Source organism: Tetrao urogallus (genome assembly GCF_951394365.1).
Source record: "Tetrao urogallus genome assembly, chromosome: 9".
Taxonomy (NCBI): Eukaryota; Metazoa; Chordata; class Aves; order Galliformes; family Phasianidae; genus Tetrao; species Tetrao urogallus.
The window spans coordinates 13,791,945-13,813,488 of NC_136822.1; the positions used below are offsets into that span (position 1 = coordinate 13,791,945).

General features: G+C 42.9%; 1 protein-coding gene across 4 annotated transcripts in view; it reads right to left on the reverse strand.

The window, feature by feature from the left end:
• Nucleotides 1–21,544, reverse strand: part of LPP (LIM domain containing preferred translocation partner in lipoma) — a gene marked incomplete at both ends in the record, with an annotated part of 195,997 nt that overhangs the window by 33,456 nt on the left and 140,997 nt on the right. For all 4 annotated transcript variants that reach the window (XM_079539517.1, XM_079539518.1, XM_079539515.1 and 1 more), the window contains one exon: nt 11,207–11,376. In XM_079539517.1, coding sequence (XP_079395643.1) covers nt 11,207–11,376 — 170 coding nt within the window. The remainder of the gene's footprint in view (nt 1–11,206; nt 11,377–21,544) is intronic.

The window sequence follows — 21,544 nt, forward strand, 5'->3', positions numbered from 1 at the left end:
AAAGCCCCATCACATGCTGCAGTGCTACAGACTGCTGAGGAGTGAGGCCAGAGGGCATCTTCAGGGCTGCCCACAGAACCATTAAGATGACAGAGGACCTCCAAGATCATCTAGTCCAACTGTCCACCTATCACCAACATCACCCACTAACCCATGTCCCTAAGTACAACATCTACCCTTTCCTTAGACACCCCGTGGGATGGTGACTCCACCACCTCCCTGGGCAGCCTGTGCCAATACCTCACCACTCTTTCTGAGAAGAATTTTTCTTCCTAATATCCAAGCTGAACTTCCCCTGTAGGTGTGCACCCTTCCTTTTACCTTACTCTACCCACGAGGAAACAAAAAAAGTAGCTCCTAAGAGGAGCAACTGACTGCAAACTGCCAGGGAGATTGGGATGTCAAACAAATATTTTTCTTTTCACAACAGAACATAAATATTTGGCAGCACATTTAATTTAAAAAGTCTAAAAGTTACTCAAATAGAGCGAGAAACATTGCTGTGATGTTCACTTGCTTCCTAAAATATGACCAGTCACAGATGGCTTGCTGTAGGAAATATTAAATAATTTTTTAAAAGTGTTGTCTGGCTTTAACACAGATTGCATTTACACAGATACCTCTGTTGGTGGAACGCCAAAATGGTTTATTGGTTCAAACATGTCCTTAAACAAAAAGCTACATTGTCAAGAGCTAATGGAATATCCATCCTTAAAATCTCAATTCCTGATAACATCTGAAAGTTAATTTACATTTCAACACTGTTTTTAAACTCGCTGTGTATTTCCCTTAACAAGCGAGGGAAAGTATCCAGGTTTGGTTGGCTTTGGGCACCACAACCATTATTTGTTTAGATTTTTGGAGTAGTTTGAAAATACCTATATAAAGAGCATTAGGTAACACTAGAATCGTGGAACAACACAAGGCCCAGCCAGCAGCCTTAGGGAGTCCAACAGCATGGATGTAAAGACGATGAGCCACAGCGCTGAACTATCAAATGTTAGCAGCCAGCTTCAGCCAAGACAATAAAACCAAAACAAAGCAACACAAAGATCTTTTCCAGTCCCCAGCGTCTGCAGCCGCTTGTTTCTGGGGTGCCTGAAGAAGCCTCTCGAATCTCTGTTTTATACTTGATTGCTGCTCTAAAATCACACACGTTACAAAAGTTTTTGTACAGAACATTTCACAAAACTCAATTTTTGATGACTGTGAAAGTCTTCAGAGAGACAGGCACGTTGCATGGCATTTGCCACTGGTTCCATGTCTGCACTTCTTGCACTGCCTCAGAGCTGTTGGTAAGCCTGCCCGGAGGGTCACAGATTGCTGTGAGAAACCCATGCAGTGCTCTTATGTCACGCGTTTGCCAGGAAAAAGCAGGGGCAATGCTGTGCACATCTCGGCACACACTACAAACCAGCCAGATGCCTGCCTGCTCCCTGCAGCACAACGCCATCGCTGCCTCGACACAGCAGATGGTCCCCAAGTGATGGTTGCAGGCACACGGACTGCAGGTCTCATGGCCTACGTTAACCAACGCCATGCAAGCTGCCAGTGCAAAACTGCCGCTTGTCCCCAGCAAATGCAACAGCTAAGCAGTACCAGAGTCAAGCTATAATCTGCTCCTCTTCTGCCCAAAATACCCCAGTGGATGATTTACCTTTTCTGTCAATATTGCTCTTGGCCCACAGCTTTATGATCAGCACAGCTGTGAGAGAAAACACTTGCAATTTGCTTTTACCCTCCACGAGCACCAAACGCTCACGATACTCTTAGAATCAATAAACTTTTTCTCTTGTCATCATTCATGCTTGTTGTGCTTTCCCTAAATTGGCACAATTTTGTTTTTCTAACCAGAAATCTACCAAGCCCATTGGGGTTTGTGTGTGTGCGATGGCAAGTAAAACAGTTTCCTCTCCTGCAAATAAACACTGCACGCAGGCAAACTGATGTCCTGGAGTGAAGAAACGGAGGCAGGACGCTAGAGGGAGGATCGCCTCACAGACTGAGCTTCTGCCAGAGCAAATTCCTCAGAGTGTGGCTTCACCAAGGAGACGGGGCTGAAGTGGCGAGCTGCAAACGCCCGCTCGCCTCCCTGGCAGCTGGGCTTGCAAATTGCTGTCTGGACCAAAGTAAGAGGGCAGGACAAGGCTTTCTGTTCTCTGAAAGGCTTCTATGGGTAAATCATACCTGCTAAATCCACACACACCCAGGGACAGATTCAGCTTTATTGCTGGCGGCTGTCACAGCCTGGCTGCAAGGCCAGGGCTTTACCAGCAGCTCTGCAAGCATAACACCAGTGGTGCAAAACAACCAAAAGATTTTGCTTAGTGTGTTAACTCGGTACTTTCTTAGATGAGTTCTGTCTTATGTCTGGACACTACAGCATTTTGTCACGACTACACTGACCAGGTCAGAGCAAGCTCAATAATACATGGATCTGATGGCAATGCACACTTATATTGCAGGACCTCTTCCAAACAAATCACCGTCTTTCCAAAACAACTGCCTTCAGCAGTTTAAAGCAATAACTAACTATGCAGGGCTGTAAGCAAGCGGTAAAACTCATGGAAGAGAGCTGTCATGGTACCTCCCACCCTCCTTGTTTCCCAAGAGACCCCACTCAGTTTCCAGCTGCTTGCTCCCATTCATTTAACAGCAACAGTCACATCCCCTGACTGCAGGATGATTTGAGAAGGGGAAGAAAAGAAAGGTAACATCTTCTCTGGAAGATCTCTGCAGGCTGAACTGCAACTAGGCTGGACATTAGGACATGGGAGGCCCATGCTGCACACTGCAGGCTGTGTCTGTGGTCCTGGACAAGTTGCTTGAGCTCAGAAGCAGAGGCCAGGAAAGACCACTGGATCTGTCCTTACCCAGAAAAAGCTCAATTAATTAGTTCTTAACCATTCTTTACAGATGTCTGCACCATCTGTCCTTGAAGGTGCCTCAGCAACAGAGATCCATGCCTTATCTTAAACAGCATTAATGTTCCTTGCACAGTTCTTTACTTGCAACAAGTGGGCAACACCGCCACTCTCTCCACCCACCCGCTGCTGTTTACCAGGAAGGTATTTTTGAAATGAGACTGTTTTGCCTGTTGTTCACTGGCTTATCGTAAGGATAGTTTATTAGAGTGGGATATCTAGATGCTATTCAGGTAGCAAAAAGGGTGAAAACAGCAATAGTGTTGAGAAGGCAACAAACTACAACCAAAAGAAAAGCAGAGATGAATGCTATAAGCACTAGACATAGCTTGCTTTATAATATCCATCTATGCTTAACTGCAAATGAGGAAGATTTTCCCATTACTACAAGGATGCTCATGCGTGAGTCTTTTTTATTGTCTTATAAGCTGCTTCTGTTAGCTCTAAAAGGCATACACAAGCATTAGATACTTCTAAAGGGAAATCTCAACACAACTCGAAGTCATTGCTAAATCACGTCACTGTTCCCTCCACTATAGTATAATCCATAAGCAGATGTATAGCCAGGAGCCATAAAACTCCTATGGTCCTACAGAGAGTCTATTTTTTTCCTAAGAATACGTAAGTAGTAGAATTCACCCTGTGAGGTGAGAAATTTACTGAGTGGCAGCAGCCAGTCCTTCACAGTGTCATCTCATTTCAGTCATACCAACAACTCTCTTCACTAAGTTTCCCACTGTACACTTTTTCTAGATTGCAGATGTCAAATAAATGTTTATATAATCGAATATGAAAAATGTCCGTAATTACAGAAACTTGAGGCAGAGACAGGAAGACAACTGAAGTTTCTGGAGCTGCCAGCATACACAGGAGAAAAGACCCGGATTCTACCAAACCACCAAAGAATACTTAAGCAAACCCAAGCGTAGAAGAGGAATCTTCACCTGATACAGACATATTCTTGCAGATATCACGCACGTCTCCATAGTCTATAGCCCATCCATCACCAGCACAACTGTGACCAGCCAAGAGATCTCTGACCTAGTGAATCAGCCCTCCCTCACGGTCGATCTTACAACACACCTCTACGTGCTGTCCAGCACTGTGGTAACTTTCAGAAACATCTCCCAGCTAATGCTGTTATCATCAAGTTGTTTTACCCTGCAACCCAAAGCCAGTCTTCCTCTTAAGCAACACTTCACTCAATTCTCTGGAAAGTCAATTACACCAAGGTGGGGCCTCATCCTCCCATTACCTGTTTCAATCAGTTGCCTTTATTAACTGAACAACATGATGGCAAACAGTGACCATAGGCTGAAAATAGGGTATACAGCACCCTTAAACCCATGAAGTGATTCAGACTGGTTAGCCAAGCAGATCCTGCTGCGCTAAGAATAATTTTATTGTCTTTATGTCATCCTCTGCAGACAGGTGTCTGATCCAGCTCAGAGAACCTGCTGCCAAGGTGAGACCGGTGCAATTCTTGATAGGGCTGATGCTTCGGTATCTTCTAAGAGACCCCTAGAGTTTCCCCTCAGTTCATAGACTTCTTGCCCTGCCCTTGTTAGACAGTGAGATGAATTGGCCCTACCTTCTTTGATATGACCCTCTGAGTCTCCAGAGAGCTGCTACACAGTATACCTCATCATCTCATGGTATGCTTTCTCCCCTTCATAATTTTGTTTTAGAAAGGAGATTACTGAAAAAGCCTGTCTATTCCCTCTGAAAGAAACCTTTTCCTTCTGTGCAGTGACAAAACAAGAGGCATGACCCAACCCCTGTAACAGCTTTCAGGCCACTGAGAAGAAAAAAAATAATGCATGCTTCACGGGTCAGCTAAGTTCAGCATCTACCTCAGTTTTGATAGAAGTTGCTTCACTGACATTCTCTCACACAGATTTTTGTATCTCCCAGACTTGGACTCTTAGAAGCTCCAAGGACAGTTTCTGTAATAGCACCCCGTTCTCCTCTATTTTACGCTCTAGTTGCAAAAGACCATTTACCACTCAAAGTAGCAGCACCAAGCTTATGCCTACCTAACCTCCCCCAGCTTCCATTTGTTTTTTGGTTTTTTTTTGTGTTTTTTTTTTTTTTTAAATACATCCATTTACTAATAGTAAGAGCTATTAAAGTCTTCTGGATTCGTTTTCAGTTTTATAACACTGACCAGTTACACAGGAGCTTTTCCAAAGAAAAAGGACAGACACTATAGCAGGACCTGCTCTGATAGGACAAGGAGAAATGGTTCCAAACTACAAGAAGGGACATTTAGACTGGACGTAAAGAAGCTTTGTTTCCTCAGTAAAGGTAGTGCAGCAATGGCACAGGTTGCCCAAGGAGCTGGAGACACCCAAGGTTAGATTGTATGCAGCTCTGAGCACCTGATGGAACCGTGGATGTTCACTGCAGGAGGTTGGATCAGATGGCCTTTAAGGGTCCTCTCCAACTCAACTGATTTTATGATTCTAAGAAATTACCAGTTGGGTCTATACTAACAAAATCATCATGTCTAATAACCAATAGGATCCAAATGTGCCTGTAAGCAAACCAACACTCTGGGCCAGCCTTGTGCCTGCAATGCCCACAGACCTCCTCCACTGAGGGTACAAAATCCAGGGCAGCAGCCCACTGCTGCCAAGCTGCATCCCAGTTCCAGCAGCCGAGACGAAATGCTTTTAGATCCACAGGTCACAGGTTCAGCTTCCCTGCTGCTGATGACTCACGCAGGAACGCAGCACTAAAACTAGCAACACCAGCTCTTTTCCAGGAGGAGACTGAAGAAGAGCATTGATCTCAATGAAATATTTCGAGGGCAGAAAAATTCCACCACGTAAAGAGTGCATGACTTCTTTTTAGTTTATTTTATATTTTTGTTCCAGTTGTCATTTTGAATTCAAACTCTTTGGAAAGCAGGCATAATAGTCTTAATGATCCCATTGAGCAGTTTAAATTCAAATTGTGGAGCACTCGCAATACCATGCTGGCAGCACTTTCCATAAATTACTCTCAAATTCAATACGTTGCTTGACAAAAACAAGAATAAAAGGCTTTTTACTTTAAAAAGAAGAAAACTTGTATCATGGAAAAAAATCTTTAAATTATAGTTTGTCTTTTCTGGTCCAATTTAAATTGTTACATGGTTGCTAAATTAGTGCTATAATCTCAGCTTACAAATTGCAGAATTATTTTTAAAAATAGATATGATTTTACTGCAGGGATCAACCTCTCTTTAAATCACACGCACAGAAGGTACCTGCTTTGGCACAGCCACACTCGTGTGCACACTGGGTGAGGTTTACAGCACCAGATGTGCACTAAAGCCAGTAGCAGTATTTACCAAAGATTTCCACGAGCACAAATTGATTTAACACTGAAATTGCCCAATGATCAGCAAATTTAAGCTTTTCCAGCATGCTCCGTGGTTCCACTGGCTCTAGCTGTCCTATTTCCTGAAATATCAGCATTTCATACAATCATGAAAGTTGGAAAAGACCACTAAGATCATCTAAGCCCAACCCCAAGCCACCCCCACTGACCACGTCCCTCAGTGCCGCACCTCCACGGCTCTTGAACACCTTCAGGAACAGCGACTCCACCTCTCTGGGCAGCCTGTGCCAGTGCCCAACTGCTCTTTTGGAGAAGTTCCCCCTAATATCCACTCTTCTACTGAACTACACCTCTGATAGGCCAGAAAGCTGAAGTTAATATTTTCAAAGTTTCTGCCTCTTATTACTTCTTTTGTGTGCAAAAATACACAACTAATGAAAGAAGTGGAGTGCTACAATCTTGTGTTTAAAGCTGGGGAACAGCAGTGGTCAGGGTGCTCGGTCATGCAAAATTCTGGCCCTTTCAAGCACTCCCACCATTTCACTGCCATGGAAAGATGAACCTCATACAGTGATCTCCGGGGCTGGTGTAAGGTTATACTCTCAGTATCTCTCACTGTGCCACAGAAACGGTGGATCTCCTTCCCTGGGTTTCCAAATGAAATTGCAGAGCACACCCTCTGTCTTCTCCTGCTTTAGGCAGACAGGCATGAGTCACGGTTTCTCCCTTCTTCAATCGCTCCTCATTTTCAGCCCACAACTTCTCTGAACTCCTTTTCATCTGACCACGGCTATTTCTGCTTCCTCATCTCCTTCACACTGTGACACTTCCCTCAGGTCCAGCAGTGGGTTGCATTGACTCAGACATGGCAGAAGAAATAAGTCACCAAGAACATCTGCCAGATCTTGCTGCTTTCTGTGCTAAGCGCAGGTGCTCAGCACCTCTCAGCCTTCAACCTCATAGAGAGTTTATCTCCCACTGTCAAACACCAAACCGCCAGGAAAGGGGAGAAAGAACAGAAGGAAATTTCCATGTCCTGGAGAAAGTCAGCAGGACATCAGAGAACACCCCATTCACAAAACAGCAGCATCACCCTTGCCAAACTGGTGTGTCTGGTTAACCTTGTGTTCAGTCCTTATGATAACACTGTATTTGGAAAGTGGACAGCTGGCATTGCTCTAACATTGTGCTCTTCAATCTTTCATAACAACAGTTCCACTGATGTTACTCTTAACCTTTTCTCTACACTGAAACCAGTGCTAAAATCTCTTCAGCTTTTTAGAGGAAGCAAACCAAATGTGTTTTCTTTTTTTGGTCAGTAATTTGTCCTGTAAGGGAGGGGAAAAGTATACTGATAACACATTACAGACACTGTATTCATCACATGTACAGCAGTGAGCTGGTTACAATGGAAACCCCATTGTGATATTTCAGATGTTGCTTGACTGTCGTAATGACTAGGAGACATCTGCTTCCTATTAACACTTTATTTTTTTTACAGTTGCTTTTAGTTGAGCAGGAGCAGAAGTGTTTTAATGGAGAAGACTGGTACTCTTTTAGAAATAACATTAATAATGAAAGAATCCTTGGATGTAGAGCAAAACCAGCAAACACACTGGCAGCAGATCTCACAGCATTCATAAGGAAATGATAGTGACCAGCCTTTGGGTAGGGGAAATTTTTTTATGAAAGAAATGAACTCTGGTATTGAAATTCCAGTCAGTAAACATCTTCAGACAGGTGACTGACTTCCTTTGATATTAATCCACAGACTTCTGCAGAATTTCTTCTTTAATGGATCACTAATGACATCAGAAACAAAAGCAAGAAACAACACTTCTGCAGGCTATTTAAGCCTGGTATTGACTAAATACTAATTAAACACAGCTCTTCACAGTAATCTTAATTATGTCTTCACTCCACCACATCTAAGGAGAGTCATGTAACAAACTAAGAAGATTAGCCAATTCTAATTGTTGAAAAAAAGTGTATTTTTATTTTTGCATTGTTTTTCAATGTGCGTATGGCCATGAGTCACACAAGGGAATTATTAAAAACAAGAATTCATGAATTTATACACCAAGACCAGGCAAATTAATTGGAGCTGACTTCTCTTAATATTAATGCAGCAGCTTGGCCTAGCGGTCTGCACAACAGGTCAAAAGTTTTGAACATGTGGAGGTAGAGATGAGAGGCAGAAATTGGTCTGAATTAGGCAGACCAGTAAATAAGCATCATCAATTAACTCACATGTATACCAGTACAGAATCCTGTTTCCAGAGCTGGCCACAGCCACTGGCTCACTGCACTGTCTCAAGGCAGTCATGCGTTTCCTATGTTCCATGGGGATTCAGGCCCACAGGAACCTGAGTCTGGGATCTTCAACCCCATTATTTTATTCAGAACTCTACATTTCCAGGTTATTTTCTGAGAGTGAGATTTGAGAAAACTCAAAAAACCGAATTAGAGGCAAAATCCTTAAACGCAAGTTACATTCTGGGCAGGTGATTAATTCTAATTGGCTTCAGTATGACAGCATCACACATCTGAAAACAACAGCATTCAGACCATGCCCCAGCAATTTAAGGGCCCCACGTCCATTTGCAAGTGCAACCTGCAAACTCAGTCTGGGCCCTCAGTGCACTCAGGCACTCGCCATCCCACTGAAGCCAACACAGACATCGTTTCATTGAAAAATCCATCAGACAGAGCTCCAACACAGATTTCTTTGAGCCTAAGTAGGCAGGGCCCAAACCCTTCACAAATCTGACCTTCAGCAGAGCAAAGCACCAAGCTGTCTGAGGGGTAACAAGACAGTCACCCAACACTTGCTTCTTCCAGGAGTAATAGTCTGGTGTTTGCTTGGGTTAGTTATTCTTGTTCCACCAGATTGCCAGATTCCTCCTTTCCTTTCCCCACTCACAGTACTAGCTGTCAAGCTACACATATGTAGCAACTTATCAGTAGGGCCACCCTTTCCCCTACATGTGCAGCAGCAGATGGATTCAGAAGTGTTTTGGGTGAAGTCCATAACCTTTTTTTTTTTCTTTGTGGATTGCATTGGTAAGCATTTAAAGGCCTCCTCTGATTATATAAGAGAAAGCTATTAAACGTTTACTCATTGCTCTGTACTCAGAGCTGCAAAGCCGTATCGCGGAACATACAAACACAGATGCAACCAGGCAATTATCATTCCTTTATCCCCTAAATAGATAGAAGATAAATTTGAAAGAAAATGAGGAACAGAATCCTTCTTCCTTTCCTTTTTTTTTATTTATCCTTTTATCTCCCAATGTAGGAAGTTTACTGAATCCTTGCCAACAATTCACTCAGGCTAATGAAGTGTATAAGTAATGGGATTAAATAATCTTAAACCATTACTACAGTGGCTAATGCAGATGTTTTCCCAAACTAACGCAGATGAGTAGTGAAGAATGCCTGCTTGATTTAAAAAAGAGGAAAAGCATCAATCAGCAAGCAGATGAAGTCAATTCCATCCTGAAGTGAGTGAGATGTTTAACTTGTTGTATGAAGATGCTCCCCTCGCATTATGAACACACCTTCCTGAAATCTGCAGTGCTTTGCACATGGGCACTAGCTTCCTAAGATATCAGAATTTTTATCATACAGTCATTATAGTGCTAACAAAAAAAAAAAAAAGAAAAAAAAAGAAAATAATGTTTAAGGGGTATATTTTTCAATCAAAAAATCATTTAGGTTTTAAAAGTCAATTACCATGACTCACTTATCACTGCTACAAAAAGACAAATTCTGCCCCTTTTTATATTCAGTATTTCAGCAATAATCCCACTGAAAAGCCTTCACCAAAATAGAATGAAACAGTTAGATAGCAGTAGCATTTTCAGAAATATCTATTCTTTCTTTAATTATCAGCATACCAGAAATTTCTGCTTTCAAAAATAAGGTCTAATTATGGAAGGGCCTCAAGTCCATTTCATCCCCCCAAAAACAAACAAATGAAACTCCACCATCTGGGTAAATAAAAGATGCTATGCAGCATACTGGTGGTACACTGGCTTTCACAAAATCTTGCAGGAAAATACATAGAGGAAGAACGTGCATGCTATAGTTACCAACTTTAAACTAGATTGCAGTTTCAAATAAGCTTCATTTAACAGTGGGCAAGAAAATCAATAGTTTATGAAAAGGACTCTAACTCCGAGGTTTAAAGGAAGATCCATCAATGTGTTAAGAATGTTCTGGAACTTTTCTTATTCTAGATTATTATGTTTTCCCAACATACTGTATGTTAAGGTCACAGCAAGGTAAGGCCTCAGGCACACTATGTGATGTTTCTTTAATTTACAACTGTACAACAGGTTTTAACTGTCTCTTATGGGAGCCTCTTAAAAGGTGCAGCCTCTTAAAAGGTGCAGTTAATTGTTTGATTTAGGAGCTCGTTGGAGGCATAAAGTGAAATTTTAGGATAAGGTAAGCTTCAAAAGATACTCAATCCAACTGCTGTTAAATCAGTAGAAAGACATCCATCAGCTTCATTAAGAAACACAGAAGTCGCTATTTCAGAAGTTTAAGTGCCACCTTGAATTTCATCTTCTACATTTTAGTGGGCACCAACATTTCTAAGGGTTTTGATAACAGATTTCTGAACACAAAAAACCTTATCAGAATAACACCTTCCCTTAAAAATCACTGCGTTGCCTGCTCCTTTCAGAGCTCACATCATCACCAAAAGCACCTATTTCTCTTGCTTTGGCCACTTCATTTAACAGCTTGGACAGAACAGAAAATGAAGTTAACAAAGGAAGCTGAAGTGATCTGAATGCCTCTGAAGACCACAGAAAACTAGTGCCCATCAGCTTACCATGAGATTGCCTGGTTTTGGCTATAAGGCAACAGTTCAACAGTGAAGAAAACAAATATTTGTGATGTCTGCATGTAAAAAAAGAGCGGACAAAAACCCCGCAAGTACTTACAATATAGCAGGGTTCACAGTAGGCTTTCTTCTCTACTGCGTAGAAAGGCTGCCCCCTCAGCTTGTTCTTGCACATCATACAGGTGAAGCACTCCACGTGGAAGACCTGGTCCATGGCTGTGCAGCCAGTGCCTTCCCCAACAACATTCTCCCCACAGCGAGCACAGCGGCCTGTCACCAGAAGGAAGGAACATGGGTCAGTGCAAGCTCCCATCTTTCGTGGAGAAAGTACTCCTGTATGCTTCCATCGCACAGTAGGCAGCAGGAACACGGCAGCTCAGCCAGCACAGGGGCAACTGATGCCATTGCTGGCAATGATCCAGCACATTGAAACACACTCCAGTGCTACCCCTCATGGAATGATCTAGAGAAGCTTGAAACTGGCCCCCAAAACTACACTGAAATCCTTACTGCTGGTGCCTCAGGCTGGCAACTATCATAAGGAGCCTAAGTCTCCCAGATGCAAAGCATTCACTTACCATCTAACATAACTATATAGTCATTCACAGCTACTCAGCTAGATGGCATGAACCTGTGCTGAAAGCCTTGCCTCCACATGAAAGGATTTTGTGGTAGGATGCCTCATCAAGCTGCCTGGTGGCAGTACAATTTTTACCATTTAAAGAGTTCTTTTTGCTTGTTCAGCTTAAACCAGTTGTCTCAATAGAGCCAATTATACTGGCAAAAGGATTTCACTTTTTATGCTTTTACCAGTATAGCAGTATCAATCCTTATGCTCTTGTTAATGTGCTGGTGCTGAGCTAGTTTGTATTTTAAACAAGTAGTAGCCAGTCTTAGTGATGACAAAAAGTGTAATACCATCTTTTATGTGGAAAGTGACTTTTTTGTGTTTGAAGATCAATATTGACTAACATGCTATCCATTCAAAGACTAAAGCAATTTCTCCAAAACTGATGTGCAAATACTTGATTCTTATCGTAATTCAAGAAAAGCATATCAGAAGCTACTAACAAGGGTAAAGGCAAGTCCTAAGAACTCCAGTTGTTTCTGAGGAAGGTCCCTAGTGCAACATGGAAACAAAAACATAACAGAAGAAACCTGCAGGAGCACACATAGGAGGCTTGCTGTCTTGTTTACCTTGTTGCTGAAAGCATTATGTAGCAGAGCCTCCAGCCATGGGACCCTGCATCCCTCCTCAGTGGGTGGGGTAGAGGGGATGATGAAAAGCAAGAAGGAGGGAAGGAAGACCAGAGCTCATCTGAGAGCAGGCAGACAGAATTACTCATAAAAACACACACGAGTAATATGTACCTAGTAATGATTAAGTAATCCAGCAATGATACAATGCTCTTTCACACTACAGCCTGTGCTTACTGACTATTCCAAACAAATACTGCAAAACTTCCTAAAAGGTCTTGCACCAGTCCTATTGTTCCAACCACAGGGCTTCTGAGCAGTGGGACATCTTCCAGCACACGTCCTCACACCTTCTTCCCTGCCTGCCCCAGCCTTCAGCAGGCTATACCCAGGGAACAACATATGAGCTTCTTTCCTACGTGGCAAGATCCTATACATACTTTGTCTGAGCAATGTGGAGAGAGCTACCAGGCAAATGAAGACAAGCCTGGAACCTCCTCCAAATAGGAATTAATAGATGTTGTTTTTAAGCTTTAATTTATTTAGCATTTGTTATTAGTGTTTTGACAGTGTTGTGCTTTAATCACTCCACTGTAATGCTTCTTGTGAGGGCTCCTCTTTTACAAGCGGAGAAGGAATGCAGGCTTCCCAGCATGGTGATGAGGCTACAGACCATGGGGGAAGAATGGAAAAAAACACGAGAACTAGGAAAAATAAAAATAAAAATAAAAATCCCACTGGAGAGAACCATCAGAGCAGTACTTCTGTGGGAAAGAGGCAGAAGAAACAGGAGTTGCATGTACAAGAGAGCACTGCTCGGTCCTCTGCGTGGACAAGACCAAGTCGCTCCAGGGCCTTCTCCAAACTGCTCGTGTAGCGGGGCTGTAATATGAACAGACGTCTGGGGAGCAGTTAATATCTCCATATATAAAACATGAAATTGAAAGCTATTAGTGTATTACTTTACACAGTGTTTTTCCAGCGGGAATATTCCGCTGAAGAATTTATTTTCCCTGGTGTGCCATTCTGTGATCATCCGGTATTATTTTTATGAGGCATTTGGACACAGAATAATGCAGTGTCTATGCAAACACTTCTCAGCTTTCTTTGTTAACATCTGAGCAGAACATGTGGGAATCTTTTCTTCCCTCCTCCTCACATTCATAATTTAGCCACTCTCACATACTTCAATGTTTACGTCCCCTTCGACCAAGGCGCTCGCTGCAGAAGCTGTCTATACGTAGATCATACTTCTGGCTGCACTTCTCACATCAGGCAATCATGGTCTGTTTCTTTCCTAGCTTAGGCATGTACTCCTGTAATCCCTGGCAAACCGCTCAGCACCTTTGCACCTCTGTCCTCCCTTTGAGTGAAGGGCATAAAGACATCTTCTCTGCCTCAGAAAGGTGCCCTGAGGCTACATTCCTGCACACCTCTCAGGCATTCCCCAGCTTCACTGCTGGTGGCCAGGTACAAACCAAAGAGCAGCACAACACACATCTCAGCCAACTTCTCCCCTTGAAGTTGGTATTTCCTTAGGCTTTCCTTCCTCTTTCTGGGTTTTTCCACAGAAGATTCCCATTCAGGCAGCGACAGACTTAACCCATCTACATTTATGAGAAGTCCAGCTTCTGCTGTTATGTACACGGACAGAAATGCTACTGTAAACCCTCACACAGGAAAGCTTAAAGAAAGCTTCCTTTTTCATAAGTTTATATGCAAATTGTAGTGCTGTGGCCTGGAGCAAACAATGTTTTTCATGAGACATGGCCACTCCAATGAGAATCAAAACACAAACTCTGTGCCTAGCAACACCACCAACTGACTCACTCGCCCGAAGGATGAGAGCAAGTAAACCAAAATATTCAAATCTGGGAGCTTACAGTTGGGCTTCTGGATCCATGCAAAGGCACACGCGTGAATACATAACTGATGGTTTGCAGCAGTGCAGCTGTTAAAGACAGCAACTTCTGCAGACTTTGGTGCAACCTGTGAACTCAAAAGTCTTCTATAAAGCCTGGTTGCTTCTCCCGACTCCCATGTCTTACTCAAGTTTGGCTGAAAATGGCTATTAGTTTCAAGAGTTGTTGGTGAGGGAGGAACTGACAAACAAGATAGGCACATGCACACAGGCAGTGTGATTGCACAAGCCTCATTTCCTTAGAAAACCAGAAAAACCCCACCAGAAACAATGCATCTATCATTACGTCTGATAAAAACAAAACAAAGGTCTGCTTTTCCTGTGTGCCAGTTACCAACGGCAAAGGTATTTGTGGTTGGATTCACCACAATTAAGTGCCCACATATGTTTCCCATTTTAATATTTTCACACTGGATGAAATAACCCAGCCCGTTGTGTGCAGAATACCCATGAGTGGATACAGAACAAGTTGCACTGCTTATTGAGAAAGAGGTAGCAAAGGCAAAGCTTGCAAGACTCAAGAACAAACAGATTGCATAAAAAAAGATTACACAAATAATCTAAAAGAAAAATAGCAGGCAGCGTATTACAGTAGAAACACAGAACAACGTGACCCATTTGCTTCCCACAGAGACAAATAGCACTTAAAAGGCACCTTAAAGACAAAGGACAAAAGTAGTACTAAACTGCATGAAGATGAGACTATGTCATTTCAGCATTCTTCTTTGGCCCCTTCAGGCCTTTTCAGGTCCTGGTTCAAGATAATTTCGGCAAAACTAAAGGTGATGCATTGGCAGCATGCCTGGGAGACTGGAGTCCTCCCATGTTGCATGAAAGAGCTTCATAACCTTGGCTGTGACCTTCCTTCATCACAGCCTTGTTGCCACATGTTGGTTTTACCTTGGGGGGACAGTTAGAGGTGCCCACAGAGGCTTCCCTGCTGAAACCACTGGAAATGCCATCATTACTCAGTGGGTCACAGGGAAAACTTCAGTAGCTAGCTGAAAGGGAACATCAGCTCCTACACTGCATTCAGAAACCTCATTTACTGTCCTCTGAAGCATAAGCAATACAGCAAATTCAAATTGAGGGGGGAAATTTACATGATGCCATGTTCTAACTTCTTGTTATTTTATTTCTATTATTATTATTATTATTATTGCTTATACTGTCACTCTGATGCTCTGATTGTGGAAAAGCCTGGTCAGCAAGGAAAATTGTGGTCTCAGCACTCTAAATGTTTTACTATTGACAAGTAAGCTGCAGACAGCCCAGCCAAGGAAAAGGTTAAGGAAGAATTTGAAAGAGGATCTGGAGGGAGTTTTGAGAGAAGTTTAATGGGATGCTTCTGAGGAAAGGACAAAGACAGCACAAAAAGGAAACATAAGTGCTTGAAGATTGAACATAGATACCTGCAGACGGAAAGGATGAGCTGATATGTCACTGGAGAATAAGAGAGGAAAAACAGAGGGAATAGGTCACTATAGGCCACGCAAGTAAAGACAAGAAGCTTCTGTTTGATCTGATGCAGAAATGAAACCAGAGGGATAATTAAAGAGGCAGGGACAATCTGGCCTAAGTGACAAGCCAGAGAGTGATCTCTGCAGCTGCATTCCAGTTGAGCATGACCAGAGAGAAATTGCATTTTTAGAAAAGAATACTGCAGAGATTCAAGGTCACTAGAGCCTGGATGCAGGTTTTATCTACAAAGACAAATACGAGAGGCCCTAATTTGAGCTCTTATTCAGCAAGATTCTTAAGATTTGGCCGGAGTCTGGGTGTGACCTGAAGATGAAGAATTAGGTACAGGGTGTCCCAACTTATCTTGGACATGAGTCACTTCTAAATGTCAGATTAAGAATGTGAGCCAATCAGACAAACAAACACCACTAAGGATGGATGATGGAGTAGGTACATGCCATACTAATGCTTATGGCATAATATTCTGATAGCAAGCACACTGGAGCCCAGTACAGAGGCAATGTAATGCATGCAGCTAGCTTGGAATGGTTCTGTTTGGACATCCAAGGACTGCATTAACCTTTTTTAGGCTACAGCATTACATGTCTGTCATACCCATTTAGACACTAAGCTGTTGGGAGTATAACCATCCCTTGCTATGTGATTTACACTGCCTAACACAGATAATTTATGCAGTAACAAGAGAGTGAAGAGAGCAGAGAGAAAATGTGCTAGCCTTCTCTCTACAAAGGTTTAAATTCATGAATTCAAAGCATGCATTCAATATAGACAGGAGATAGGAGATAATTTTCTGATAAAAGCATCGATGTAGGAAGGTTTTGCATTTACTGAGATGTGGGGGAAAATGTTGATATCTCAAAAACTTCTGCATGATGGAAAAAATCTCTTCCCACCTAACTTTACTGTGGGAATATAGCACAAGGTCATATCCTCACTGCCTATCAATTACACAATTTCCCTTGATCAGCTAAGTGTATTCCCTGGTTCTCACTTCAGTCCTGATACAATATGCAAGAAAGAACTGAAGAAATATTGCATTCTGCTTTTACAAAAGCGTACTAAGAACATTTTTAAAATATGTAAATACATTGGACAAAATATCTCACTAAAAGTTCCCCTGGCAGCCTCAAGACACCCAGTATTTCCGCTGTGTTATTTTTCTAATCATCTCTGTTTAGAGTTTGCCAGTGAATGCATTTTAGAGATTCATGACACATTCTGCTTTTGGACAGCTTTGAATCAGCTGGCAGTAAATGTGGAAAAATCATTACTCCTAATGAAGAAATATTGATGACAAAACAGCATTTCGAGGACAACGTTGACCATAAGTCAACAATGTAACACGATTTTCCCCTCTCTCCCTCCTCTTTCCTAGTGACTTTTATCCAAGGGTTTTCAAGAATTTCCCAAGCACATGGGATTCCTCAGGGTACCTAGGCCAGACAGCACAATTATTCCATTTTAAAGGGATACAGGAGCAGAGGTTAATCCATCAGGCTAACAGTGTAACAGCAGACTTTAGCTGCCAGTATACCTTAACTGGATTAAGTCTCAATGGCAGAGATCCTGCAACTCATAAGCACTCAACACGTTCCTTGATTTGTCCAAAGGGAACAAAATAGGAATCTCTGATCCACAAGAGAGTGTTTATTCCATTCCTGTGGAGCATGGAAAGTATGTGTCTAATCGTGATTGTATTTAGCAAAGATGCCTTGGTTGTATCTGTCCTACAGGTACTCCGATATTTTGGCACCCAGGACCTTGCAATATTAGGATGAAGGCAAGCTTCGATATTTTTTGTGCATTTTGTAGGAAATTTTGATAGTCTTCTCAGCTTATCTTTGCCTTCCTCACCTGTCCTTTTTTTTTGTTGTTGCTTTTGAACTCAGACTTCTTACTGATCAGGAAGCCCTTGGCAATGGTTTGTTGTGCCAGGATCCCAGTTCAAAGTTTCTCCATTTGTCAGTAGCAGGCTGTATGCATCAGTTGTCTTACACAGCCTTTGGACATGAGACAGATTAATCTTAATTCCCTCTTCTTCAGCAGACGTCAGAAACACAATCTTTCACAGTAAACAGAACTTTATGCTACAGCGTCTGCCTGTAACACTTCATAAATTAAATCCAAGGCCGTGATTTAATTACCGTGTCCCGGTTATTCTGCTTTAACTGTGTTGCACAGTTGTACAGGTCCCTGCAGTGACCTCCTTGTCATTTGTTCTCTGCTTGGCCAGTAGTAGCTGCACTCTCCTGTTGTTTGCATCCCTTTCCTTCAATGACAATACAACTTCGTATTCTCACTTCGCTTGGCTGCAAAGGTGACACATTCTCTGTATGGCCCAGAGGTCTCATTCTACTCCACACAGCAAAAGCACTGCAACTGCGTCAGCTCACACTACTAACACTTCACTGTGCCATTCTGAATGCTTCTTCATGCTGCTCACCACAAGGCTATTATCAGAGCCAGTCACTAGCCCTAATGATGAATCCCTTCCAATATCCCATGAAGGTAGAAGACTTTTAGGACATCCAATATGCAGATGGGAAAGTGAGGCCCACAGAAGTTATGTTACTTGTTGAGGGTCACAAAAAATTTGTTACAGAGCCAGGAACTGAAACCACATCTTCTCAATCCCAGTCTAGTTTCTTTAACCACAAGATGATCTCTAAAAGGCCTGGCAGCGAGACAGGCTTACAGCACAAAAACTCCTGCAATTCAGAGGGAGCTCCCAGCACCAGCCCTGCTGGACAATCCTGCCTGGGATGTGGTCAATGGGCAGGCTGTGCAATCACTGTCAGCAGAGTGACTGAGCAATAGTGACCAGCACAAGGAAGCTCGTGTCTCTCCCACTTCCTCCATGCAGCACCCACACGGTGATGGTCCCTATCCCTTATCCATCTGCATCACTCTCTCCTCATCTCCCTGAGACACCAGAGACAATTTCACCTGCTTCTGATATAAAACAGATTACAGCAAATGCTTGCCAATATGGTAGAAGTTCCTTCCTAAATTGTCACAGCTGCAGTGCATCACTGCCACAAAACAAAGGTTCAGATAGGAGTACTCCTGATTTTCCCACAAATCAACAAAGCCTCTAGTTGAACAGGATCTTGAAAGGTCATGGAAACTGTCTTATTGCCTCAAAGGCAGGATCAACCTTCTCTACAACATTCTTGACAAGTACTTGTTTAATGTGTTCCTAAGAACTTCCAGCAGTGGAGATTAAGCAAAGAACTTCTGTGAGCATCTGACCTTACTACTAGCAAGTCTGTCTTTCCACTGAACCAAAATGTCCTTCACAGTAACATAAGCCAATGCTTTCTTACTCTACTCGCAGTGGACATGCAGGACATGTGTTGGCTTGGTTTGGTCCAACCAGTTTTATAGGAAACTTTTGATGTATGGATCTGCACGAACCATTAAAAGATGCTGACTTCTTCTCCAACCCTGGGAGGGACCTTTTCCATGCTCTTTAGTGAAGGTAAACATGGACCTGACAGTGCGCCCAGCTCACTAGTGAGGGACCAGGGGCCCAACTCGAGCGATCTGCAGTGAGTGTCCCAGCCCAGTGGGGGTCAGTGATGCTCTACCATATTTAAGGTCCTAGATATCTTTTTTTTTTTTTTTTTTTTTTTTTAAAGCATGTTCTGCTTTAAAAAAAAATAAATAAGAAATTGTTATTTCTTACATTGTGACAACTTTTTGGCACATAGTTTAGCATTTGCAGAGGGGTTGAAATAGAGCTTCAGTAACATCTGGAGACAAAAGAAAGAGGAGGAAAAAAAGAGTGCAAGACAGGAAACATCCCTCCCTTTGCTGATCGATCAAGGAAATGCAAGGCAGCAAGTAAAATGTAGTGTATTTCCTTTATAAATGTTTCTTTTAATGTTGATGAAAGTTACCAGATGACAGAGACTACAGTTGTCTATCCACTCAACAGCCCCACAAGCAAGTTCTTTGCAGAGGTTTGCCAGGCACTGGATGTTGTCTCTGGAAGCCACAGCAGCACCAGCTGGCTCCAGGGCATCCAGGACTGCAAGAGGGTGACATGTCCCATGCTGCCTCCTGTGTACTCCTTGCTACCTGCTTGTCTTCTGGGTTTAGCAGTAGGCATAGGAATCACAAAGAAAAGGAGTTTTAAGTTGCAAACTGTATGGAAAGAAGAAGCACTCCACAAATACTTTTTAAAATGAAAAAGATATTTCTGTTCAGGGGTAAGTTTCAAAGCACTGATTTCCACCAAAAAAACCTGCCAATAAACACGTAACTAAATAAGGAGTGCAATCAGTTCATTTGGTAAAAAGATATTAAAAAAAAAAATTTGACTTTCAGAGAAATCCCCCACCTCTCTGTGCCCACCACTCTTCTCCTTCAGGGGAAACTAATTGCATATAGGAACTTAAAAAAGGAAGAGATGTAAAAAAAAATTGCTTCTCATTTCCCTCCTTACTTTATTTCCAAAATAAAAATGGGGCAAAATCTTTTAAAGCTGTGAAAAATCGGGGTTTTCCACACTTTCAAAAGCTGAGAAAGCTCTTCTGTATTTTACTTCTACAGGAAAATGAGAGATTTTAAAACAAAGATGACTCTTCTTCTGGAACACATTGCTAACATTGAAATATATATATATAATTTTTTTTAATGATACTTTACCCGACATGGTAGCCAGAGAACAGTCTCAATAGCCCTTCACTAAAGTCTAGGTGACCTGTAAGTGTGTCAGACAGTTCCTAGCAAGGCTGGCATGAAACCTCTATACAGCTTACCCCAAAGCTGATAGTGCAGGGTTTCATTCCTCCTGGGAAGGACCTTAGCAAGGGAAACTGTCACTGGTAGAGCTGTGGATTAGGCAGATTTTGGCAGTTTTGGTGATTCTAATAGCAGCCACTGGGCCAGTTCCCTTATTACACACACCTGCTAACCTGCAGGACCAAATATATGGCAGCATGCAAGCTGTGCAACCACACCTGTCTGCAGCTCCCATGGCAAAAAAATGGCGAGAGAGGTGACAGAAATCCCTCTTCCTCCACCCTCATCTTGTGATTATGGACAAAGGGACTTCCTGGACAACCCTCTGGCCCACTCTGTAATTCTGTACCAGATTTTGGGGTCCTCTTTTGGAAAAAACACCTTGCAATCATAGGGAGTGGCAGTGGCAGGAAACCCTAGGCTGTCTGGTCCCCTCACAGCTGTCTCTCTGAGCATGCCACCCCAGCCTGCTCGCCCTCTGACGTGCTGGTAGAGCAGCAGAGGGTATTTTCAGGGGCTGCTGCACTCAACCCTGTATGTAAGCAGTGACTGCAGAACTGAGCAGATCTGGAGGACAGATGAACTGATCCCCTTCTCAGATGCTTCATGTTCGTTTTCACGCTTTGTGCTCCTTCTGCAGCCCACTCTTCCAGGTGTGGAGGACCAATGACCAGCAGCCTGTGGGATCACGCCACTGCTCAGCACAAGCCTGTCTTGAATCCTCCTCAGCAATTGCCTTTGTAAGAGCTGAACTGAGGGTGCAGGTGACGCCCACACTGATACGGGTAGCAGCCTTTTTGTCTAGGTCAAAAATTAGAAGCAGTCTACAGCAGCCCAAGGACGGGTTGAGGACCTGTGGTGTTAGGTGCAGGACAAAGAGCAAACAATGTCTCATTTCCCAAGGACTTTCACCTCCAACTGTTTCCACGTTGCGCAAGGGCACTTCAAACCTCTTCTGTCCCCCGGCTCAGCCAGCCCATTTCATAAGCTCCAGACGGGCGCCATCAGTACATTCACTAGACTCCAGCGCAGCCAAAAATCACATCCGCTGCTGGGCCCGAATGACTCAACTCACTCTTCCATAGCCTG